The sequence below is a fragment of the Zootoca vivipara genome, chromosome 14 (assembly GCF_965207765.1).
Source record: "Zootoca vivipara chromosome 14, rZooViv2.hap1.1, whole genome shotgun sequence".
In the NCBI taxonomy this organism is placed as follows: domain Eukaryota; kingdom Metazoa; phylum Chordata; class Lepidosauria; order Squamata; family Lacertidae; genus Zootoca; species Zootoca vivipara.
This window is the reverse complement of record NC_142597.1, coordinates 24384790-24411565: the sequence shown is the minus strand read 5'-3', so window position 1 is coordinate 24411565 and position 26776 is coordinate 24384790. Positions and strand designations below refer to the sequence as shown.

The 26776-nt window shown below is 45.5% G+C and overlaps 1 protein-coding gene across 12 annotated transcripts in view; it reads right to left on the bottom strand.

The window, feature by feature from the left end:
- Positions 1-26776, bottom strand: part of GRAMD1B (GRAM domain containing 1B) — a 157609-nt gene that overhangs the window by 31940 nt on the left and 98893 nt on the right. For 7 of the 12 annotated variants that reach the window (XM_088657702.1, XM_088657703.1, XM_088657710.1 and 4 more), the window contains 3 exons: positions 25763-25783; positions 21849-21872; positions 6909-6993 (listed from right to left, as the gene is read on the bottom strand). In XM_088657702.1, the coding sequence (XP_088513828.1) occupies positions 6909-6993; positions 21849-21872; positions 25763-25783 (130 nt within the window). The remainder of the gene's footprint in view (positions 1-6908; positions 6994-21848; positions 21873-25762; positions 25784-26776) is intronic. The other 5 variants (XM_035138799.3, XM_060268296.2, XM_088657708.1 and 2 more) reach the window with 2 other exon arrangements.

Here is a 26776-nt window from a genome sequence, read left to right as displayed (position 1 = left end):
AACACCCTCTTGAGGCTTTCGAACGCTGCTTGCGCCTCTGGTGTCCACCTGAACTTCTGCTTGCCTCTCAGGCAGTCAGTGATGGGAGCCGTAACTCGAGAGAAGTTCTTGATGAACTTCCTGTAGAAGTTGGCAAAGCCTAGTAGGCGTTGGGCATCTTTGCGCGTCCTGGGGCTGTGCCAGTCCAGGATGGTCTGCACCTTGTCCTTGTCCATTGCCAGCCCCTTGTCTGACAGCTTGTAGCCCAGGAAGTCCACCTCCTTGGTGTGAAACTTGCACTTCTCCAGCTTCACATACAGGTGGTTCTCCTTCAGGCGCTGTAACACCTCCCTGACGTCCTTCACGTGCTGCACTGGGTCGTTGGAGTAAATAAGGATGTCATCCAGAAAGACCAAGCATTTCCTGAAGAGTAGGGACCCCAGGACGTGGTGCATGAAGGCCTGGAAGCATGCTGAGCCCCCTTGCAACCCGAAGGGCATCACCAGATATTCAAAAGAGCCCAGAGGCGTGAACATCGTGGTTTTCCACTCATCGCCTTCCCGGATCCTGATCAAGTTGTACGCCCCCCTCAGGTCTAGCTTGGTGAAAATCTTGCCTCTGCGTGCCGCTGTCAGGAGATCATCCACTCTGGGCATGGGGAAAGCCACTGGCTCTGTCACCGAATTCAGCCGTCTAAAATCCACCACAAGACGGCGCTGTTGCGTGTCTTTCTTGTCCACCCAGAAGACCGGGCTGCCCCCTGCTGCCTTGCTTTCTCTGATGAACCCCCGCTTGAGGTTCTTGTCGATAAAAGCGCGCAGATCCTCCAGTTCCTGGTCTGACATGGCGTACAGCTTGGCTGGGGGTATAGTTGCCCCAGGCACCAGGTTGATCTGGCAGTCAAAAGGCCTGTGTGGGGGCAGGTGGTCGGACTCCGCTTCACTGAAGACCTCCTGCAGGTCCCAGTATGGTTTGGGTATCGCCTCACCCCCTTTGACGTGCATGGTGGCCACCGTGGCTATCGGAGGCCCCTCCCCTGGTTGGTGCTGCATGCAATGTTCCAGGCAAAAGTCCGATCCAAAAGTGATGCATCTCTGATGCCAACTTATGGAGGGGTCGTGGCGCGCCAGCCAGCTCATGCCCAAAACGATTGGGGGGTCTGAGATGGTGGTGACGTTGAATGCCAGTGTCTCTGAGTGCCTTCCAACCGTCATTCTCATGGGGGGGGTTTGATGAGTGATGGCCCCTCCCAGCAGCTCTCTGCCGTCAATGGTTGCCACGTGCAGAGGAAAATCCAGCTGCAGAAGCTGGATCTGGTGCTCTTCTGCAAAGTTTCTCGAGAAGAAGTTGGCTGAGGCACCACTGTCAATTAGGGCGAGGACCGTCAATGGATAGCCATTTGGGAGCGTGAGCGTCACTTCTAGAACCACTCCTGCTCTGGGAGGGGTGGGCTGGCTCTGCTCCTCTCTGTGCGGGTGGGTGGGCTGGGGCTGTTGTCTGCTGACTGTGCCTGGCTGCCGCCCCTTGTCTCCTGCAGCCAGGCTTTCCCGTTTCCCTGCTGTGGTGCTGCGTCAGTGGGGGAGGGCACAACCGTTCCCGCCTTTCCTTGCCACTCCCTGCGATGTGGGCAGTCTCTGACGAGATGCTGGGGGGAGTTGCAGAGAAAGCAATTCCCACCCCTTCCCTCCTTGCGTCTTGGCGCCGCTGGGGTTTGAAAAGCCCGCGCGCGCGCGCTATCAATCTGCATGGGTTCCTGGTCCTGACTGGCCCCAGGCGTGGCTTGAAAGGGTTGTTGAGGGAGTGGCTTCTCCTGCGACCGTGGGAACCAAGCCCGCTTTGCGCGCGTTGCTTGCTTGTCGCTCCATCTGGATTCCTGCCTCACCCCCACCGCCAGAGCCGCTTTGCTCAGTTGATCCATATTACTGGGCTTTGGACCTCTCGAGAGCTCATCCTTCACCTCCTCATGCAACCCCAAGTAAAACGCCGCTTGCATTGGGGCAGACTCCAGATCCCACCCCAATCTGTGCACCAGCATGGTGAATTTCGCCCAATACGCGCGAACTGTCATATTTCCTTGGCGTAAATTATGAAGTTCCTCCTTAGTCTGGTCCATATGACTATCGGACGAATACATCGTTTTCAAACCTTCTAGAAATAGTTTGACATTCTTCATGCAAGGATTCCTTGTTGCAATTAACGGTCTTAGCCACTCCCTGGCCGCCCCTGTAAGGTGCTCCACAATAAACGCTACTCTGTGCTCATCATCAGGGAACTCATCGTGGTGCAGCTCAAGAGCATACACAATCTCAGTCTCAAAGCCCTGAAACTCCTTCGGGTCTCCATTGAACTTGCTTACTAGGGTCCCGGCTCTCCTTCCTGGCAGCACTTGGACTTGGGGTGCCCCTCCCGCCTTGTTTTTCTCTGCATCCAGCTTGTTTTGGAGGTCTACCGCCACCGCCCTTAAATGCTGCTCTTTTTCCTGGAGCTCTCTCACCTGTTCCGCAAGTTGTAGCCGGTCGTCCTGGACCTTCTTAGTCTCCTCTTTAGCTGCCTTCAATTCTCCCTGCGCCTGCAGCGACAGCTGTTGCAGTTCTAGCTGGGCTTGCTCAGCGATCTGCCGCCACTTCTCCGCCTCTGACACGCTCATCCCGGCAACTCCAAAGTAGCCCAAAAATGATTAGGAGGTTGCTGTCACAGTGGCCGGAGTGGACTACTTCAGAGTAACGACGCTACGCAGCTCTGCATTTTATTCTTTTATTGGTGCTGCGTATTTACAGTGCTCAAGTCATTGCTATTTACACGGAGCGATGTTGTCAGTCGGTTTCAGAACCTCCTAATGGCTTTTGGCGCGTCTTTCTCCAACACAAAAGCTTTGGCAGACCCATCCTCTTGCCCCTCCTCTTCCTGCGTAATTCTGGAGTTGGGGGGATGGGTCTTCCCCCCTTACTTGCCCCTTCCTGTCCCACCTGGGACCCTGGCTCCTCTACCTTGCCTGAGCCTCGGACACGACTTCCTGCTTCCCCACTGGAATCGGAACTCTCCCTGCTTTCCCCTTTGCTCGGGGACGGGCTTGAACTCAGGAGGGGAGGGACTTCGCGATATCCCCTGTCCCTCACACAGGGGGTTGGACTAGATGGCCACTGGGGTTCCTTCCAACTCTATATAACTATGACTCCATGATTCCATTGGGCTTTTATGCAAAGATGGGTGCTCGTCTGCATCTCTTTTTCTTCATTAAAACAGGAAATTAACCTTCCATCATTAGAAATATAGTTTCAAATGTGAGATCAACATGTTTAGAATTGTCCCCCCTCCCACTATCACCCAAAAATGCAAACATGTCCCAAAATACATTGTCACTACATAACAAGATCATGCAGAAATGAAATTTTAATTCATGAGTATGTAATGATTATGGGAATTATGGGATGTGAATTCATAGTTTTCATTCACTGGTTAGAGAGTATGCACTCTGTTCCTCCGGCATGTTAAATCTTCGCGAGAGCTTGCAGTGGCCGATCCTATGAAAATGTGAATGATGCAAATGTATGCTTAAATTCTGCCATCTAAGGGCTGTGGAAAATCCCATGTTGACATTGCTCACCTACCAAAGGAAAATAGAGAGAGAAAGCGTGTATTTGTGTGTTAGCTGATTAAAGTAATACTTGGTCAAACGTACAGTATTTCAGCAAGGGTTATAAAGAAGTGCAACACACACACACACACACACACACACACACACACACACACGGTGTATCCCTTTGTATAATATTTGTGTAGAAGACTCCAGTGCCAATAGACTTTAATACAGCATTTCCTTCCATTTAATTAACCAACTGTAACTTCTCAATGAAGTCTCCAGAAGCCTATAAATACTCTTTGCTTGAGATGTAATAACTTAAATCAAAAGGCCCACACATCAAGATGAATGGCTCTAGTGTGAAGTTATTGACTGAAACAAAGGCTCTTCCTGGTGAGGGTGGAACGTTCTTGTATGAGGCAACTCAGAAAATAAAAGTTCCTGGGAAGAGATGTTATTCAAAACCTGGTATTCTGTACTACCTATTCCACTCTTCTCCTTTCTTAAAGAAAAGCTCTAATTTCTGTTCAATTCATCTTGTTTGGTGTCCAACAGAGGCAGAAAAAGTGCACTTGGTTGTTCTACCTTGCAATTACTACTACTATCCATACTTCAAATAATCAAACCCTAACCAGCCTCCTAAGGTAGATCCTAATGTAAGATATCCCTTTCAAAACCATCTTGTTGTTCCCTACCCTGGGGAGGGTTCTGTTCCATTCCCTCAAGAACTTTGAAAACTAATTCCTGAAATAGTTGGATGGCAGGATAAACAGGTCCTAGTGGAACAAAAGATGACCTCATCCTCAAAGGTGTGGCTCAAGGATCAAAGTCCCCTTCTATGCTTTTAAAATATAGTGTGTTGAAACTAAAGGCCAAACTGGACAAGACACTATTAGCGTGACTGGAAACTTTTCTTCCAAAGCAACTAGCAGGTGCCTCAATCCAGCAAAGTGCAGTGGTTAGAGATGCCGGGAGAGCAGGGTTCTAATCCCCATTTGGTCATGAAGCTCACTGGGTGACCTTGGGCCAGTCACTCAGCCTAGCCTACCTCACAGGATTGTTGTGAGGAGAAAACGAGGAGCGGAGAGAACCATCTGTGCTACCTTGAGTTCCATGATGAAAGATTTATTATATAAATATAATAATCATCACTTGGATTAACCCCAATGGGACAATGGATCAAAGCCCCCACCCCTCACCCTCACACCAGGCTCTTGATTCAAATTACGCTTCCATGACTGCTATTTCCTTTTTAAAAGTTATTCACACAGTTGCTAAATGTGTAAACAGGAAAGAATGGAAGAGGAAAGCTAGTTATGGTGGTGGTGGGAAACGACAGGAGATATGGGAGACTTATCAGAGAAGCACAAGGAAAGGGGGCTTTTCCATTGTTTGGGTCCTAAGAATACAAATAAATTGATGAAGATCTACTCGTTTGCTCTGGATCATGTTTCAGTGTAGGAACCCTCTATTAAGGCATGCATCCCCACATACAATCTGTCTAATAGTTATCAACTACCTAGTGAAGTTATCTCCTTAATTTCTATCATTTCTATCATTCTATCATTTCTTTCCCATTACCCAGGATGTAAGCTTCTTCTTCGAGTGAGGAGACCACTGATTCAGGTCCTTAAAATGTTGCAAGATATTTACTATTGCATCTGTCTTTGTGAACAATAGGATGGTGACAGCAATAATCAGTCATATGCGAGTCACATTCAAATCCACAAATTAAAACATTTTGGAAGCAGAATTCTCCTTACATAACCAAGATTATTTAGGCCACTTTCATCTTAGCTGATTTCTGTTCTTTTACTCTCACATTAAATTCCTTTAATTCAGTTTTCGGCTCTGATCACTTTTCAATCCAGTTTCTTTTGATCTCCAGTACTTCTGCAAACAGGTTTATCTCCCTGTCCATTATCACTTTCAAGCCTGGATTTTTTGGGTGAAATATTAATCAAAATAATTAAATATAAGGAGCACTTATTCATTATCAGACACCATCTACTCTGAATGCCCCTGGGTTCCTTATTAATTTATTGCCCTGTCGGGATGCACAGCAATTCTGCAATAATTCTTAAAAAAGGGAAGTGAGTACATCTAGCATGATTTTTTGGAAATTTCACAAACTCTTCTGTATTTCCAGTAATGTATCAAGATTGTCCCTTTGAAGGAGAGACACTTTGTAGGTCCATAACAAGGAATAAAACAAGTTGAAAAGAAAAATGGTCCCACAAGAGAAAATATCAATCCATGGATACAAGAAGTATTTAATTTTCACTACTACAGTGGTGCCTCAACTTACTAATTTAATACGTTCCGAAGGCACCTTCGTAGGTTGAAAAATTCATAAGTCGAAAAGCGCCATTGGAAACGCGATTTCCCATAGGAATGCATTGGAACGGAAAAAATTCGTAAGTCGAGGCAACCCCATCTAAAAATCCGTAAGTCAAAAAAATCCTATCTAAAACCACCACGGTTTCCGTTCGGATGTCGAGAAATTCGTAAGCATGCGGCCATTTGCCCCATTCGTAAGTCGAAAAATTCAGTTGTCGAGTCGTTCGTAAGTCGAGGTACCACTGTACTTGCTGTTAGTTATTATCTCTGTCTCAGAATTAAAATACCTGAGATATTATATTATTTCTTATGTGTCGACTAAGAGGATCTGCACATAGAAAGCCGCAGACGCAAAGACACTTCTCCATTCTGATAGATCCCATCTTCGATTATTGAAAAACAGTTTGCCATATAGGAAATTCATACATATAGGAAAAAATATACTAGGTTTTGTTTTCAACTCTGTTGCAGTAGTAACCACCAAATGTTCGATAACCAAACCAACTGAAATCTAGATAAGAAAAATGATACTACAAGGCTTTCAAGTGATTTAAGATAGACTGTTTCTTACAGTTGCTAATAATTGCCCTTCCTAACATCTCCGTAGGTGCGGATAACTTGTTCAACAGCAAGCTACCCAAAGTATACTGAAAAGAGCGCAGAGGACAAATTTTAAAATTTGAATAGCTACTTTCTTCAATACCTGCTGGCTTCCATACCATCTACCCCCAAACCACCATGTAACGGGTGCCAGATATATTCCAAGGACTACAATTAGTCAGACAGGTAGGAAACCGAGTACCAAGTTCAATGGTGTCCCCAAAAGTCTTAACTTCTACTACAAGGGAAGCAGGTACCCAGGGTCTGGCCTCTCTTTCTTTAGGAGATATTTAACCTTTGCCAAGGATGAAACTTTCTGCATCCCGACTTAGAAAGGCTGACATTTACAACACGACCGAAGCCTCTGCTCTCACCAACTGGGGGAAATAATTGAGGGGGGGGGACTCACCAACTATGAGGCGCTCTGTGTCGGGGAGCTGCTTGAAGAGTTTCCTGAAGTCTTCGTTGCGCTGCTTGTAGGTTGGGCTCAGCACCTGCGAACGGCAGAGAGTTCATTAGAAAGAAAGGGAGATAGAGAAGATCAGAGGGAAAGCGGCAAGAAAGGTACACTATATAAGGATACGTTAACATCTCTAACTAAGCGTTGGGGAAGGCAGTGGGTGTGGAAGGCAGATATTATCCCACTACAAAACGCTGCAGAAAGGAAGAAGGGAAGAAGAAAGCTTGGGAGAGGCTCATAATGGTGGGAAACAATAGGAGATATGGGAGAGAGTGACAACTTGTAGGAGTAGCAGAAGAAAAAGGGGATTTTCCATTCCGTCTAGATCACAGCAGAGTCCCAACACCATAGGAGAGGGTAGGGCATCTGCATCAAAAGCCTCCCAAATATTTTATCAAAGGAATCCACATTTTTCAAGCAACAATTAAAAATGGAAGTGCTGTTTTTTGACATTTAATCAGGACAACCTTATGTTATTTTATCGAGGGTTCAAAATTTGTTTGTTTTGGCATGGACCAAGAAGGCAAGAAAGGAGGACAGGCCAGCTGAAGGTGTGGGGGAGATAATAGTCTTTATATTATCAAGGCGATTTATTTAATCAGATCTGTAGGTGGAACACCGGACAATATTAATATGATAAACGGATATAGTTGTGACCACAGGTTTTAATTTGAACCAAGAGTCACAATAGGTGTTCTATAAAACTTCACGTTAAGTTGGGATAATAAAAAAAGGGATAAAATAATGGAAAATGTGGCCGGACGTTCCCATTTATAGCATCCTCAGGAGGCAATTTTTGAATTGATGGAGTCTAAAGTTATGGAGCAAGGAGACATTATAGGATAGGATTTCCCATCAAATAAATAAGTAGTAGCAGCACTAGAATCATGGCAAATGGATATCTTAAACTGGAATCTTCTGGGGAAATGGAAGCTATTTGGCAACCCACGTACAGTCGTACCTTGGTTCTTGAACGCCTTGGTACTCGTCCGTTTTGGCTCCCGAACGCCGCAAACCCGGAAGTGAGTGTTCCAGTTTGAGGACGTTCTTTGGAAGCCTAACATCCGACGTGGCTTCCAATTGCATGCAGGAAGCAGCCAATCGGAAGCCATGCCTTGGATGTCAAACGTTTTTGGAAGTTGAACAGACTTCCGGAACGGATTCCGTTCAACAACCAAGGTACAGCTGCATATAGTATATACAAACACACGCTCAAAAACTGAAAACTTGAAGGGACTTTCACAACATTGGTGGCAACTCAGGCTGGTGTAACTAGAGCTGAAATCTTAACATCTTGAGTCTTGGTGGGACCAGATGTATTCTCATTATCAATCCAATGAAGAAACCATTTTTATGGCTAGGGGTAGCCCAGACCAGTTTCGGTTCAGTCAGGAGGAAACACAAGATTGTGAATGGATTAGCAGACCCAAGAAGCAGCCATGAATAGTTACAAGACAATGACTGGTTTCTTAAAAAAATACCTCATTTTCTCGAAACTGGGCTGCTGCTGGGAGTTCGAAAGCAATCTGTAATTGTTTTTGTATCCTGGCTGTTCTTTTGTTGGGAAGAATGTACAAGGGACACGGCTCCCGTGTGTCAGTACTGAACCCAATTTGCAAGTTTCAAGGTAGTGAGGATACTGTAACTTGGTCATGATGCTGTAGCCCTAAGCAGCAACGCATCCTGAACCCAGCTAGAACTTGAATTATTCCTGCTGCATCTCTCTTATTTTTGATAAAAGTTAAGTAGGAATCCCGTAAGAACAGGAATTCCAGCTGGCTACACACCTTCTCGCGCATTACAAAGACTTCTGAGGTCTCAGCTCAGATGAAAACAGCCACATAATCACACAGAAGGACCCCCCCCCAAAAAAACCGTTCAAGCCCTTAAGGATTTAATTGCAGCATCTCTTGTTTTGGAAAGACGGCATGCATGACAACTGTGTTCCATATATATGTTTGTTTGTTTGTGTGTATGTATGTATGTGTGTGTTCGCACGCATTATGCTTCCATAGTAATATACGCTAAAGGTAAAGGGACCCCTGACCATTAGGTCCAGTCGTGACCGACTCTGGGGTTGCGGCGCTAATCTCATGTTATTGGCCGAGGGAGCTGGCGTACAGCTTCCAGGTCATGTGGCCAGCATGACAAAGCCACTTCTGGTGAACCAGAACAGCGCACGGAAACGCCGTTTACCTTCCCGCTGTAGCGGTACCTATTTATCTACTTGCACTTTGACGTGCTTTTGAACTGCTAGTTTGGCAGGAGCTGCGACTGAGCAATGGGAGCTCACCCCCTCACAGGGATTCGAACCGCTGACCTTCTGATCGGCAAGCCCTAGGCTGTGTGGTTTAACCCACAGCACCACCTGTGTCTCAATAATATACACTAGACAACTACAAATGTCCTGAAGTTGTCACTTGGTAAAAGATTATCAAAAGGCCAAGAATGGGTTTTTAGTTGATGCTAACTTTTGATGAGGGCTAAGTAAACTAAATAATAATAATTTTATTTATACCCCACCCTTCCTGGCTAACAACAAATTTAAAACACTTAATTGTAATACAACATAAAAGCAGCATAAAATACAGTATAAAAGCATGAATAACAATAAAATCCAAGTTCAAGAATCAATTTGGGGAAAATCCATCCAATAAACATTAGATAGTCACCAGGGATAGCTGGCTAAATTAGACCTACTTGGGCCAGCGAGGAGGCCAGGGGAGAATTAGCTGTGGGGTCCCAGAGCAGGTAATCTTCATAAAAGGGGGAAGGGGGAAGAGAAGATGGAGGAATCTAGACCCAAAGTTTTGCACAAAAAACCCCAGCGAGAGTTAAAGGAACTGGGATTTCATTTTCAGTTTGACTTATCAGGGGTAAGAGGCACATAAGGGGGTGATAAAGGCTGTTACTACTGGATTCCAAACCTTCCCTGTTTGTGATGGGTTAGGATAAGCAGTTCTAAAATTTATTCATTACATTCATCAATCACTACATGCAACGATGCCTCGAGGCGACACACAAGGCAATACAAAATACACATTAAAACACGTGGAATTGAAAAGGGGAAATAAATTTGGCAAAGGCATATTCTGCATGCCAGCAAAACCTAAGTGAGCGGAGGGAAGTTAGCACAAGAACATCCATGTGAGAGGGAGGCATGGCTTTGGCAAGAAGACACTCACAGCTGGAATCTCTTCCCATCCAGGGCTGCCATAATCTTCGGACAATTCATGCAGGCGCTCCAGGTACCATAGTAGCCTCTTGTCCTCCAGGTCCAGAAGAAGACTCCAAACTGCTCCGCATTCTGACAGAGAATCCATGATGTCCCATCAGCAATCACACACACACACACACATATATATATTATATTTGCTGCCCTCCACTCTCAGTCTTTAGGGGCACATGGATTTCAGGAACAAAATAAAACTTTCCCTTTCAGACTCAGCAAAATTATTAATAATAGCAAAAGCTTGCTTTAAAAGGGCATAACACTATCCACTTCCACCTCACATGTGGGAGGGGAAGATGGAAGGGAAGAGAAAAGAATAATCAATCTTCCAGCAGGATGATTTGGGAGAAACAAGTTCATTCAGAAAAGTATATTCGCTGACGTATCGCCTTGCCTTCCTGTTGCCCAGTGGTGCCTTCAGCTGGAGAAATCCCAACAATGTTGCTCGCAGCAGACCCCAGCAATGTCACACACGCAGGCACCCAGTCTGCAGGACTCTTAGCAGGATTCGCATCTCAGCACGTAGGCGTTCTCCAAATCGTCTGGGGCTCTGACATGGCAGCAAGGATTCCCACATCACCCAAGACGTCCAGTTCCAGCATCCAATCTTCTACTGATTCTCAAGAGTCTGCTGGCATCTCTGGAGCAGCGAGAGCTCAATCTGGTTTCATCCTTTTCCCTCCCAGAAGGCGTGCACAAAACAGCAGTTTCTGAACTGCCCCGGACACTCCTCATTCAGGCTCTTCTCTCCCAAAAGGCAGCTCTGCTCTCTCATTAACTCTTCTTGTGGGAGCAGCGGGTGGGGAAAAGATATCGAAATGACTTGCACGCGCTTTAAGTTTCAGGGTTGTTCTGCTGGCCAATGCCCTGAAGTAACCCAGCCTCAACCCTCCCTCCCAGCAGATGTTTCCTGTACTGCAAAAGTGGCTGGACAGCGTTTGTGTTGGGGCTGGGGTAGCGGTGGGGGGGAAAGAAGGCAGGGAGGCCAATCTGCAGAAGCAGAGATGATGAAATCAGCCCCAAGAAAGCCAGACTGCTCTGTTTTGTCACTCGGTGACCCTCTTGCCTCATTCAGCTCTCTTCGTAGAAATATTCAACAGCAAAGGTTTTGTTTTTAATCTGCAACTTTTACTGTGTGCAAGAAAAAGAAGTTGAAGTTCTGCCAACCCCCCACCCGAGGTTTTATTTGAATCAATAATTTCTGGAGACTGCGTGGTTTCCAGTCCTCTTCAATTTCCACATTACAGTGTCTCAGTTTTCACTAGTAGCAAACTACACTTCGATCACATTTAGCCTATACGTTAGCAGCACTATGATACCAATCTAAACGGCCATGACTTCCCCCAAAGTATTATGGGAGCTGTAGTTCATTAATGGTGCTGAGAGCTGTTAGGAGGCCCCTATTTCCTTCCCAGAGCTGCAATTCCCAGAGTGGTTTACAATAAATTATTGTTCACAGGGAACCCTGGGAACAGTAGCTCATCAAGGAGAATAGGGGTTGCCTAACAACTTTTAGCATCCTTAGCAAGCTGATTTAAATGGATGGTGTGAATGTGGCCAAAATGTAATGAAAGAATCCAAAATAGGATATATAAGGTATGTTCTGAAAGCTGGGGTGTTTACATTGTGGCATGGGAATTACTGTAACATGAGTGCTGTACAGGAAGTTATGCAAATATATGTAGATGCTGTTTAGGTAGGCAAATGGACCTGGGAATAGGTTCAGAAAATACTGGTTCTTAAGACCAGTGTTTCCTAAATTTGGGTTTCCAGCTGTTTTCGGACTACAGTGGTATCTCGGTTTGCAAACACAATCCATTCCGCGGAAACGTTCGCTCGCCGAGGTATTCGCTCGCCGAAGGCACGCTTCTGCATGTGCGTGAAGCGCCGATAGAGCACTTCTGTGCACGCACGCGCTGCTCAGATCGCTTCTGCGCATGTGCGAGCTACGCAGATCGCGCCTGCACATCCGACGCCGCGGAACCCGGATGTAAACACTTCCGGGTCTGCGGCATTCGTAAACGGAGGTTTTCGTAAACGGGGGTAGTCGTAAACCGAGGTTCCACTGTACAATTCTTATCGTCCCTGACCACTGGTCTTGCTATCTAGGGATGTTGATGGGTGTTGTAATCCAACAGCTGGAGACTCTAGTTTGGGAATCCCTGCCCTAGACTGTAGAAGACACCCTTTCCTGCAACCTAACAAGAGAAAATAATTCATTGAACAGATACTTACCAACACGTGTGGGTATTACGCGCTTAATATGGGTGCGTGCATACACATTGTGTGGAACTCAAAAATAAGGGATAAGGTGTTTCACTTTGCAAAGTTTGAAACGAGAAAAGTGGATCTATGGAAAGAGACTGGCCAGTGCAGTTAGGTGCATGGCCAGAAAAGAAAGTGGGTGGCAAGACGACACAAGAGCAGGCTGCAAGATGGCCTCCCTTATCCAAGTTCTGTTACATGCTTCAAATAAAGAGAAATCTAGACATTCCACAATATGTTCACAGATGACTGAATGAATGGACAACATTTGTCTGTCACAAATCTGCCCCTCATAAAGCTACGATCCCCAGCACCCTTAACCAAGTACAGTTCTCAGGATCATTTGCAGGGAGCTTTAAATGTACGGTGCAGGTGTGACCGTAATAATCTCCAAAATTGAACTGTTCAAGGCAGGCTGGGTAAATATGTATCTTGACATGAGCTGGGAATAATAAGCAGAACTTAAGAAATGGGAACATTTTTTTAAAAACCCCAAAACGAAACAAAATGTTAAATGCAAACTCGAATTTATTTACTTATTTAATTTAGAACATTTCTAACACCACCTTATATTCAATAGATTCCAGGGAGGTGACCAACAAGTTTAAGTAATAAAAAACGCAACACTACAATTAAACAGCAATAATGTATTGTTAGTTGGTTTTTGCATTTATGGGTATTGCTGTTAATTCTTAGAGATGTAGATTCATCATCATCCAGTGTCACCATTGGTTGAACTAACTCAATAGTGGCATTGTCCATTCTCCTTCAGAAAGCAGGAAGAACTTTATACTCCCATTGATAAATTATACTTTTAAAAATGTATTTGGAAGCTCATATTCCAATTTTCTTCTGACAACATTCAGCTGAATCTTTCTTAGCATGAGAAGCTTGTTTCAACCTTGTTTACCAGGCTTACAGCTAAATAAAGCCAGGATTCATACCAATGAATATTAGTGTTACCATGAAAAAAGTTTGTTAAAAGGAATGTTTATTTCAGGTTTGATTTGCAAATGTTTTATCTACCAAACAAGGCTTAAGTCAGAGTGTTGCATGCTCTGGCTATCTCCCGCTTGGACTACTGCAATGCACTCACCTTTGAAGGTGACCCAGAAACTACAACTATTCCAGAATGTGGCAGCTAGACTGGTGACTCGGACTGGCCGCTGAGACCACATAACACCGGTCCTGAAAGACCTACATTGGCTCCCAGTACGTTTCCAGGCACAATTCAAAGCGTTGGTGCTGACCTTTAAAGCCCTAAACGGCCTCGGTCCAGGATACCTGAAGAGGCGTCCACACCCCCATCGTTCTGCCCGGACACTGAGGTCCAGCTCCGAGGGCCTTCTGGCGGTTCCCTCACTGCGGGAAGTGAGGTTACAGGGAACCAGGCAGAGGGCCTTCTCGGTAGTGGCACCCACCCTGTGGAACGCCCTCCCATCAGATGTCAAGGAAATAAACAATTATCTGACTTTTAGAAGACATCTGAAGGCAGCCCTGTTTAGGGAAGCTTTTAATATTTGATGAATCATTGTATTTTAATATTCTGCTGGAAGCCGAATATTTTTATTATTATTATGTCCCCTTCCTGAAAATAAAAGAGGGGAAGCCCCCCTCCCCCCCCCAAAACACACAATGAACATGCAGAGTCTTGCACAATTTCAGCCATATGTAGTGGGCTTCTATTCTCATTTGCTTGAACGAAGGGAAAGGAATCCCATAAACGAGGGAACCCAAATGAAGACCTTCTACTGCTAGAGAAATCAATGGGCCTTTGGGCTGGGGAACATGGAGTACACTTCCAAACTCACATGTCACTCGTGCACAAATTTGAGAAGGCAAGAGTTTAATCCAAGCACAGTGGTCTGTGTTAGACTAAGATCTGGGAAGCTAGGGTTCTAGTCCTCACTCTGTCGTGAAGTCCACTGGGTGGCCTTGGGTTGTTCTGAGGATAAAATAAGGAGGTAGAGAACTGGCTTTGCCACTTTGAACTCCTCTTGGAAAGGTGGGGTATAAAAGGAAGGAAGCTTAAGGAGAGGGCAATTTAGGGCAGAGAATTTGGAAGTGAGGAATGAAGCCTTTCCCCAACTTGTGGTTTCTCTGCACCCTCCCCACGCTGTTGGATTCCATAAGGACTGATGGTACAAAGTGGCCCATGTATAAAAAGGTGCTTAGCATGTACTGGACAGCAAACCTAGACAGCATCTTAAAAAGCAGAGACATCACCTTGCCAACAAAGGTCCATATAGTTAAAGCTATGGTTTTCCCAGTAGTGATGTATGGAAGTGAGAGCTGGACCATAAAGAAGGCTGATTGCCGAAGAACTGATGCTTTTGAATTATGGCGCTGGAGGAGACTCTTGAGAGTCCCATGGACTGCAAGAAGATCAAACCTATCCATTCTTAAGGAAATCAGCCCTGAGTGCTTACTGGAAGGACAGATCCTGAAGCTGAGGCTCCAATACTTTGGCCACCTCATGAGAAGAGAAGACTCCCTGGAAAAGACCCTGATGCTGGGAAAGATTGAGGGCACTAGGAGAAGGGGACGACAGAGGACAAGATGGTTGGACAGTGTTCTCGAAGCTACGAACATGAGTTTGACCAAACTGCGGGAGGCAGTGGAAGACAGGAGTGCCTGGCGTGCTCTGGTCCATGGGGTCACGAAGAGTCGGACACGACTAAACGACTAAACAACAACAACAACAACATATACTGGTCCGCATACAGAGGCAGCAGCTATGCCCACCAAGGACGCAAATCACTGGTGTGCAAAATGCTGTATGTACATACAGTGGCTGGAGAGGGAGAGGTGGAGCACCTGCCTTTTAAGCCACAATGTTGGCTGCACGCAACACCTACATGGCAGTACTGTACCTGGTTTATAATTTGGTCCCCAGCTGCAGGCTGGCTGCTTTAGAGTCAATGCCTATGTCTCCCCTGTGCTGATTTTAAGGAGTACCCCTTTATCTCTGGTTCCTGGATGATGAGAAAGCCTCTTAGATACCGATAAGGAAGGTGTTGTCTCCTATCTCCGGACGCCCAGCTCCACCCCTGAAGAAAAAGGAGCAGCTCTCAAAGATGCGGAGGTGGGGTGGTAAACATTAACTCTACCGCAAACACAGGGAGCTGGGACAGGATGGCACTGGGAAGAGGGTGGGTGGGCGAGGCAGATTTCACAGGGGAATAACTGTTTCATAGGCTCCAGCTGTTTGTTTTTGAGAGAGAGAAAAACACCCTGAAAAAAACCCTGGACAGGAAATCCAAGCTGACTGCAGAGAAGAAACTAGTAGGCCTTGACACGTCAGCAGGGGGTGGACAGGAAAAGGAGAAGCAAGGAAGGACATACACAGCATGAATTTAAAGTGCTATGGTGCCATTTTAAACAGGAATGGCTTCCCCCCAAAAGAATAATGGAGCTGTAGTCTGTTAAGGGTGCTGAGAAGGGTTAGCCTCCTTTTCCCCTCAAAGAGCTACAATTTCCAGAGTTTCCTGTGGAGAGAGACTGGTTGTTAAGCCACTTTGGGAATTGCAGCTCTGTGGGGAGAAGAGGGATCTCCTAATAACTCTCAGCATCCTTAAGGAACTACACTTTATTTATTTATTGCATTTAATCCAACCACCCCCCACCAAGGAGCTCAAGGTGCTGTACATTGGTTCTCTAGATCAATTGACCCAATCCTAAACTCCTGCACCCATGGCATGGATCGGAATTGGAATTTGAACCCAGGCCTCCCAAGTCCTAGTCCGACACACTGACCACTACACCACACTGGCTCTCTGAAATGTATGTTGTGAACATGGCCGCGGACGCGCACTCCGTTCTAATTCAAGGGTTGTGGTAAGAGACAATCTAAAAGGTTCACAGTGGGAGCCAGTAGGGCAGGCATAGACAAACTCCGGCCCTCCAGATGTTTTGGACTACAATTCCCATCATCCCTGACCACTTGTCCTGTTAGCTAGGGATGATGGGAATTGTAGTCCCAAACATCTGGAGTTTGCCTATGCCTGCAGTAGGGGGGTGTCTGCCATGCCAATCTCAAAGGACAGGAGTTATGAAGCAGGCTAGGGTCTTATATATTTGAGAGAACAAAATTACCCCGGCAGCCTGATCCAACTCAGAAGATAGTCCAATTAACACCACTGGGATTTGCTCCCCGTGGTAATAAGACGCAGGATTGCAGCTTCAACATTTTTTGCACAGGCTGTATTGTGTATCGCAACCGGGGGGGGGGGCTGATACATATGCATCACACTGGTTCCATGGGCTGGCTGCTGTAGACCCCACTGTCTCTGGGAATCCCCCCCCAAGCAGTAGGGTCCTGCTAATGTAGGGTGGAGCACCCTTCCTGAGGGCTTTTCACTGAGAAGTCAGAGAATCAGAAATTAGTTAAAGGGAGGCTGAACTTGCACTTATCTCTCACACTTATTTCAGTAAGCTTCCCAACAAAAAACACACATTTAAGGTGGCACCTCTAATCAATTTCAATTTTCCAGAAGAGAGAGAAGGGGGCTCTGAGCCTTGGAGAGCCACCTAGCTAAGAGTTTGCAATTGAGGGGAGATCTGACTCAGCAAATTCCTAGCTCATGCTACTATGGTAAAAGGTGTAAAAAAAAAAAAAGGTAAAGGACGCCTGGATATTTAAGTCCAGTCAAATTCAATTATAGGGTGTGGCACTCATCTCCGCTTTCAGTCCGAGGGGGACAGCGTTTGTCCACAGACAGCTTTCCAGGTAATGTGGCCAGCATGGCTAAACCGCTTCTGGTGCAACGGGACACTGTGACAAAAAAGCCAGAGCGAACTGAAACGGCGCTTACCTTCCCGCTGCAGCGGTACCTATTTATCTACTCGCACTGGTATACTTTCGAACTGCTAGGTTGGCGGAAGCTGGGACAGAGCAACGGGAGCTCGCCCCATCACGCAGATTCAAACTGCCAACCTTGCGATCAGCAAGCCCAAGAGGCTCGGTGGTTTAGACCACAGTGCCCCCTGCGTCCGTCCCACCAGGGACATGCTGGCCAGCCAGTTCTGGTCTTTTTCAAGCAGAGGACAGCAAATCGAAGTTTAGATGCCAGTTGATTCACATGGGTTAAATTTCACACAGCAAACTTTTGAAACTTTCCCAGTGTTGACCTATAAAGTTAAAAGGTACTACTTTGGGTCTCCTGCAAAAGGTGTTCTGTGCCCACAATAGTAGATCGAACAGAAGCACAAATGCATACACGAGCCCTTGGATTTCACACAGGTTCAAACAACAATTTGCCACTGCCTGTTTTAGACAGGTGTTTCATATGCAACCCTAGACTGAAACTCTTTTAGGCGCCAACACAGGTGGACCTGGTGTAGCACATAGGCAGAGAGCATGAGAGCAGGGCTGTGGCTCGGTGGTGGAGAAGGCATGCGGAAGGTGCCTGAAGAACAGCTGTCCGTCTGCCCAGGGAGTGGGCAGTGCTGAGCTAGGTGGCCCAAATCATATGACTCGGTGCAGGAACAGCTCCGTACGGTTCAAATCTCACCGCAGATGCAATGTTCTTCCAGGCTCGCAATAAGGGGCCGATAATGATGGTGTTGGGGAGGTCGCAATACTGACCTACGTTACAGGTTTGTTGGAAAGGTTATCGTAATGACGCGCACGGGCTGCTTTGAGCATTCACGAGCCAAACAACCGCTAGTGATTGCTATGTTTCAAAGGCTGCTTGCCAGAGCAGGTATTTATTGCCCCAGAGCAAGTGCTTATGGCTGTATGTTGCAGCTGACCTTTTAAAATATGTCTAACGGGAGGAAAGTTGTGGCCTGCTTTTCTGAGAGAGAGAGAGAGAGAGAGAGAGAGAGAGAGAGAGAGAGAGAGAGAGAGAATACCAGAAGCCGAGTACTCAAATCCCTTTATTGCTCAGCAGAGAAAAGCAGCCTCACATGTGCTATGCAGGCATGACTGAGAATGTTCCGGTGTGCTCAGATTTGTGCAGAGGTAGGTTTTCTCTCAATGTTTAATCCCAATGAAAGGAACTTGCAACAAGAAGGAGGCTACAGCCCTGGGGAATGCGGGGGTGTATGTGGGGAGGAACTAAGTTAACCTTTATTAACCTTTACCTTCTGTGAGAACTTCATTTATTTAAAAAAAAGATGTACTAACTTTTGTTAAGTGAGAATATCAAGGACAATAACTTGATATTTAGAAACAACCCCCTCCCCCAAAATGTTTAACCCCCTGCCCACCAATAATCATTTTTTCTTTTAGGGAATGTGAATGAAATGACCCTAATTTATACTCTCTCTCTCTCTCTCTCTCTCTCTCTCACACACACACACACACACACACTGTAATTTTAATTGTATTAATTTTGACTGGTTAATTGTAATTTAATTCTACTGTTGAATTTTAATTGTGTGTGGTTTTAATATTAATTCATTTAAATTGTTTCACTGTATTGGTTAATTTCGATTTAATGGTACTGTTTATTTCTGCATTCTTGCTTGTTATTGAAGTGTGTGTCCCTGCTTAAATACAAAAGTTTTTTTTAAAAAAAGTTCTGCTTTGTTTTTGCAAATTTATAAAAACGAAGAAGAGAGGGAGAGAAGAAGAAGAAAAACAAAGGAAAGAGGATGGAACCAGCAAGAGGAAAAAATGAGTGGGGAGTATAACCTTTCCTAAGTCTCCCGCAGCCTTACCTTTTTATTTTCCTTAAAAAAAAAAAATTAACCAAACAGACAAAACTCACAATACCTGCTTTTGCACCAGCCAATAAAACCTACTGGAGGTATTGTGAAACCAAAGCATGGCCAATTTAAGCCAGGTCCTGCAATGCTGTGCATTAAACAGAGGTGGCCTGTGATTCACAAAGCCACTTTTCCCAGCTCATGGAGAAAGTCTTTGCAGGCACCAACTTTCACCTGCTCTGCCTTTGTCCCATTTCTGCTCTGTTGGGCATGCCATGTAGACCTCTCAAAGCTACGCTTGCAGTTCTGCCAATTCCACCAAGGCGCCTGGTGACATCACACAGCATCTTATAAACACCATCATCTTATAAACTCCCATCCTTTGCAATTAGTGCCAGCGCCTTCCGTCAAGAGTTTGGGTGTCATCTTTGACGCCTCCCTTTCTATGGAGGCGCAGGTTACAGCTACAACAAAGGTGCCATTTTTTTCCATCTCCGTGGAGCTAAGCAGTTAGTCCCTTATCTCTCTCGCCCTGACCTCGCCACTGTGATCCATGCGACGGTCACCTCCAGGCTTGATTGTTGTAACTCGCTCTACGTGAGGCTGCCCTTGAAACTGACCCAGAAACTCCAGCGGGGTCCATTCATCCAGTGCTATACCAGCTGCACTGGCTCCCGGTGGAGTACAGGATCAGGTTTAAAGTGCTGGTTTTAACCTTTAAAGCCCTATACAGGCCTAGGACCCTCGTACCTACAGGACCACCTCTCCTGGTATGCCCCACGGAGGACCTTAAGGTCTGCAAATAACAACACCCTGAAGATCCCAGGCCCAAGGAAGATTAGACTGGCCTCGACGAGAGACAGGGCCTTTTCGGCCATGGCCCCAGCCTGGTGGAACGGTCTCTCACCAGAGACTAGGGCCCTGCGGGATTTAACATCTTGCAAGGCGGAGCAGTTCCGCCAGGCCTTCGGTTCAGTCTGATTCTTTTCTTTCTGTATAAGAACAAGCATTAAAGATGCCTCCTAGCTGGCTCACAGGTCCTTTATAAGACCAGTGGTAGTAGTTGGCCCTGGAGAATATTAAACACTCTCAATTTTACCCGTGGACTGCCATCTGTCCAGATTTTCATTTGCTCTGAACTAATTTTAAGATGTATTTTAACTAATTGATTGCCTGTCCCAGGTGGCTCTGTGGGTTAAACCACTGAGCCTAGGGCTTGCTGATCAGGAGGTCAGCGGTTCGAATCCCTGTGGCGGGGTGAGCTCCCGTTGCTCGGTCCCAGCTCCTGCCAACCTAGCAGTTCGAAAGCACGTCAAAATGCAAGTAGATAAATAGGAACCGCTACAGCGGGAAGGTAAACGGCGTTTCCTTGTGCTGCTCTGGTTCGCCAGAAGTGGCTTTGTCATGCTGGCCACATGACCTGGAAACTATACGCCGGCTCCCTCGGCCAATAAAGCGAGATGAGCGCGCAACCCCAGAGTCAGTCACGACTGGACCTAATGGTCAGGGGTCCCTTTACCTTTACCTTTATGTTCTTATTTTCTTTGTTTACTCTTTTAGTTTCATGATGTTAACCGCTCTGGCCGGGGAGGGCGGGGTACAAATAAATTATTATTATTATTATTATTATTATTATTATTAGTGCTCAAGGGATCCAGGGGGCTGGGGAGGTAGGCAGCTAAGGAGGTGGGCAGCTCCGGGGAGGTAGGCAGCTAAGGAGGTGGGCAGCTCCTTCCGCCATGCAAGGAAAAAATATGCACCCTCTTAATAATCAGGATCGGAACCTGGAACGGCCTCCATGCATTCTGCATGCAAATCAAACGTATGTTGAAAATCATTTGGGAGGCTAAGCAAACACAGACTTGGGATTATACAGAAACACACAGGTGGGACTTGCTATTGCCACGGAAAAGAATGGAACAGGAATGTGGGAAGGAGCGGCCTCTGTGGACCAGAAAGGATAATGCAGGGCAAAGAAGCCTAGTAAAGAAAGGATAATATCAGCACAGGAGGTTGGACAGAGATAAGAACGCCAGTAAAAAAAAAGACAGCAGGAATAGGGCCAGTGCTTCCGATGGTACTAACAAGAAGCAGGAGCTCTTAAGAGACTACTTGCACCTATTCTAAGGCACAATTCAGAGGATGGCTGGTGAGGAACAGCCCTTGCTAGACATTCCATCATTTGCATGATTAAAAACCAAAGTATGGATTCTTTTTCATTTCCACATCCCAAAGCAGACACACAAATTTAGTTACGTGTGCTGTGTTTTAACACCTCTTACTGTTTTTCTCCCCTGTGTTTAATTGATAACATCATTTTATGTACACTTCTTTTCAGGTACACATTTTGGGGATTTCAGTTGTGTTTTATTGATCATTTTACCCGCTCTTAACTTCTGTAGCTTCCCAGCACGTGTTGGGGAGCCAAGGTCCTCAAATGCATGGCAAGCCTATACAAGAAGAACAGCAGAATCACTGCTGCAGACTGTTAACTGCATGGATAAAGGAATGCTAAAGAGGGCTAACTTCTGTCTGATTTTAAGCAGAGCTTCCTAAGTATTCAGTGCCAGGTAACCCAAAGTGTAACAAATAATAGGTGTCACTGGCACAGTAAAATAGCCGAATTTGCAAACTTCGCTTGGGGGACTGGCCCTATTTCCACACTGCTGTTTTTACCTGGTGAAAGGGTAAAGAAGAACTAGGACAAAATAACCCAGAAGTACACAGCCAGTGCTTACTCTGCGGATGTGCTGTCGTTCATGCTGAAAATACATGGAGAAGAAACAAGAGAACAGAAATAAAATAAAGAGGACATGCCAACAGTAACACACATGCATGCACACACAAACCACAGAAACACAGAGAGCTATGCGGCAAGGGGGAAATGTCACCTCCTAACCTTTCACCATCAATCTCTTACTATTAAGCAAGGCATGTGCCCATCCTCTTAAGACCTCAGATCTTTCTGTGTGCATCATTGCTTGCTATTCACATAGCCAGTTCCCAAACGTACTATTTCCTTCCAAAATAGTGATTCTGGAATCTGGAACACTTTTGACACCTAATCCATCCTCCGCAAGGGTGTTTTGGGAAAGATTTGCAAATGGGAGATTGGATTCTATTCCTGAACAACGTCATGCAGCTGCAATATTTGTGTCAGTTGCATTCCTCCACAGAGCAAAAAAAAAAAAGATCTTAAGACTTAAGATTTCTCATCTAACTCCAATTGGCTTTCATTGCTCCTCCCGTTTTCCATGAAAACGGGACCTTTTGAGAACCAGCCATGCTGCCATGTTTCTTCAAAACGGCTTCCCAGTTCCTGCTAACGTCTCCTGTGTCGGTGCAAACTAGAGACAAACCCAGTTTCAGAAAATCTGGAGATGGCACGGTCGTTTCCATCTAGAACTCCCCTCCCTCTGCATATAATTTAAAATGTATAGCCTGGGGTCTAGCTTTTGTGGCTAAAAACATCAATTATATCTACCTGAAAGCCCAAACCCTATTATAGGAATGCACTCCAGAAACTTGACAAATGTACCATTTAACTTATGATTGTGGAAAGCAGGGTGGAGAGTTTGCACCAGTTGACTTGGAAATAAGGGCATATGCAAGCATTGCAACAAGGGTTCCTTCGCCCTTAGCACTCTATGCTTTCATGGACAGACCATGGCCAATGAATACTCCTGGTGGGGCTGATATACACCCCCCTCCCTGAGCAGCACACGCAGAGAAAGGAAGCCTATAGCTTCTCATTTGTTTGCCCATTGAGGGGCCACGGTTGCCTGCCAGCAGGCTAATCCTGGTTGCTTGATCAGGGAAGGAGATGGAGCAAAAAGCATTAATCAGGACCAGCCACAGTACTTGAACTTGACTGCTAGAGACAGGAGAAGCTTGGAGGAGCCCATGTCAACACACTTCTTGGTTGTGCTCATATTTGAGATCAAAGCTGTCATTCTGCAGCAGAAGGCAAAATAAACTAGGGAGACCACAAGTGGTCACATCATTGGTGACACTTTCTATAATGAAAGATGTTCCGCTGTGATTTCCCCCCAACCCCACCCCACGAAATATTTTCCCATTTCTAGCAATACATTATTTGGCAATGTAATGAATGTATGCCATACCAGTCAAACTGTCTGGTAATTAACTTTTTTCAGGGGACTATACCCAAGAATAGTGTGCATATTATATGTGCACATATGAGTTCTTCTGGAATACTAAAATCAGTATGTTAACAGTTTTTCATGCCTTCCTTATTCCACTTAATTTTTTAAAACTATGTTAAAAGTGGCAACATGCTACTAGAAAACACAAGAGATATGTTTTCAGTATGTAAAATCAACATGTCATTCCCCCCCCCCAGTTTTGTTAACAAAATATAAATCAAAGAAGCATGCTACATCAGATCTTAAAGGGTTTAGGGTTGTTGTTTTTATAAGCCCATATAATTTGGGGGGGGGGGGATCACTCTTCCTTCCTATCCAGAAGCCCTCTGTCACAAAGGTGGAGCTCTAATTTTAGACAAAATTTAGGTTCTATAGACACCGACAGATCTCAGTATTAAACTAAATTCTAAGGCTGAAAGATCCAAAGACAAATATTCCTTGGATTTGCTTCTGCTGAGACTACCCCATGTACACCTTCTCCCTCAGGAGACAGGTAACAAGCTTCAGGAGTTTGTTGTGTGGTACTGTAGCCCTGCTCCACTGGAACCACTATCTCAACTTTCAAAACATTTTGCAGAAACTGCGCACACTTTCACATATCAACCTTGTAAATAAAGCCATAAAAGCTACTAGCCTGCAAAAAAATGTTTATCAGCCAGTTGGACTAGCGGGCTGTGATTCCACAATAACAGCTGCAAAGGAGAAGCCCCATCCTCCATGGCTGGCATGGAAACACAGACTTGACAGTCTCTTGGCAGGCTAGTAAACAAATAAAGCCTTCTACCAAGCAAACTTGAGTGAATCATCTCTCCTCCTCCAGCCCTCTCAACTTGCTTGGGGTTCCTGGTTGCCTGTGGCTATCTGGCAAGTTGTTAAAAATAGCCTGCCTTATACATATTTGCCTGTAATCAACAGACCAACCCATCTGCACTTTAGCAGACATTTTCTGGGACTCAAAACATGATCGTAGCCAAGGCCTTGGGGCATAGATTTCTTCCCAATATGGCACTTGCGTCCACACAGAACATTGAGTGTCTGCGTTCAGTAGCTTCCTCTGGTTTGGCATCAGGGAGCTGAGACTATACTAACATATTTTCAGTGCTGCCCCAGCTGCAGACCTAAGGCATCTTTACATCATTCACATCACTCTGCGTCAGCACTGCATGGTCTTTAGTCAAGGACGCTGGAAAGAGCACCAGAAAGAGAGAGTGTCTGGTTTTTATGGTGGGAGGAACCAATACTGAATGTCTGCATGATACCCACTTTCTTTCCCTGCATCAGAGATTCTACGGTGATAATGGATGGGAAGGAATTGAGTGAGGCAGGGGAAACCTGTGGCCTTCCTTATGTTGGACCAACTCCCACAGCCCCAATCAGCAAAGCTAATGGCTAAGGATGATAGGAGCTATAGCTCAGAAGTGTCTGGAGGGTCACACATTCCCCACTCCCCACTCCAAGGACGTTAAAGGTGGAAGGCAGCTGAAATACATCCCTAAAATCAGATATCAGAAAACCAAAATGGTGCATCTAGATTCTCAAGAGGATGGGGAAAGAGCATGTCAAATGTTATTAGCTTGGCATATATGGGGAGGGAGCCTGCCTCTGTGCCCTTAAAACAGGGGTGCCAAATCTGAAGCCCTGCACGTATCGCTGGACTTCCGCTCTCATCAGCTCTAGTCAATGGTCAGAGATGATGGGAAATGCAGTCTAGCAACATCTAGAAGGTCACAGGTTGCCCTGTCTTAAAAGCATATACAAGCTCCAAATGGAAGCATACAAGGGAATATTCCCATCAGAGAATCTGTCCAGCAAAGGGATCAGACCACAATCCAGGAATCTGGCCTGGAAAATCACAAAAAGGAAAAGAAGCACAGAAATACGTCTTGGCTAATTTACAGCCAGAGTTCTCCAGAAAAACAAATCAAGAGCTCATGGTACAAAGGAACTGATGTCCTTAGTGGTGCCTATCTAATAACTTTGGGGCATGTCCACACAGAGCTCAATCTGAGGAGAGGGGAAGAATCAGAAGATTCTTCTTATGACAGGTACAAACAAGGGAGAGGGGTATGGAATCAGCCCTGCTGCACAAAGCATGAGGGAGGCAGAACATCCAGCAAATTCTAAAGGAAGAGGTCTTCCCCCCCCCCCAGCCTCAAATTCCTCAAACCATTTTCATCCCTGCTGCTCTGGTAACAAATAAATAAACACACCCTTTTCTAGGATCCAGCAGAAGTCACAATGAAGGCCAGGAGGAAATCCATGATGTGCAGGCCAGCACATGCACCTGCCCGTCCGTCCACTAAAAAATCCCTCTTTATCACGTCAATGCTCTTGCTGGCTCCAATATCTACCCGCCCCACTTCCCCATTTCAGAATTCAAATGTCCACTGTAACTATCAGACCTCTTTTCACCCAGCCCACCTCTATCTCCTTCCCACCCTCCTTCCATGCATGCATCAAGGGATAAAGGAAGCTGAGATACTTACATTGTACCAACTCTGGCTTTTCTGTAAGGACAAAATAAAAATAAAAAAAGAATCAGTTAGTATGGAGGTTCTGGCACTAGGTGAAGAAAGGGGGAATTAAGAGAAAGGATTATACCAAATTTTGGTAATGGCCACTAAAACCAGACGAGGGAAATGTTAGCGACAACATGAAATGTGAAGGGTCCCAGAACACAATTTCTGGCACTTATCCCAAAATGGCCAAATTGTAACAAGCAGGAAATGAGCACCCTCATTCATACTTGGTATGTCACTTCTAACCTGGAAATACCAAGCAATGATTGATTAGCAATCCTCCTGGGGCTTTCACATCAAATTCAAAACTGTAGAATGGAAGACATGGAGGTGTAAGGGAAAATCAAGCCTGCAAAGCTAGAATTGCTGCTGTAATATAAATGCTCATCTAGGTAAAGTTTTGTTTTATTTCTCCGTTTTATTTTTCTCGTCAGCAAAATAAAGCAATGGTGGGTTCTTCCTTAAGAGGGCACTTAAGGTTGCACGCAACGCTAGTCATACTCAAGAGAGTAAACCCACTGGAATTAATAGACATTAAGAAATCTGTTAATTTCAATGGGTCTGCTCTGAACAGAAATTAGCTGGATGCAAACCTTATGATGCACACTTCTTTTAACAGGCCTGATCCTGTAATCCCTTACATTAACATCTGTATAAGCAGGTTCGAGCTGTGGAAGGTGGGGCTGGGGAGCATACAAGAAGCTGGATAGCACATTCACACTTTTAAATGCCCCTACAGACTCCACCCCCACCTGTCTGGTCCTCAACAAATACACAGAGTCTTCACCTTTGCTAGCTTAAATGGCAGGACCTTCAGCACCGAATTTTCCACCATTCATTCATTCATTCATTCATGACTTGATTGTGTCCTTTTATAGGTTCCTCAGCTGCAACAGAAAGGCCCACCGGCCCGATTCATAGTTTACTTTTAGCTGCTGCAGAAGACAAGACCATGAAGGTCACAATTTTCATGGTAGTCTG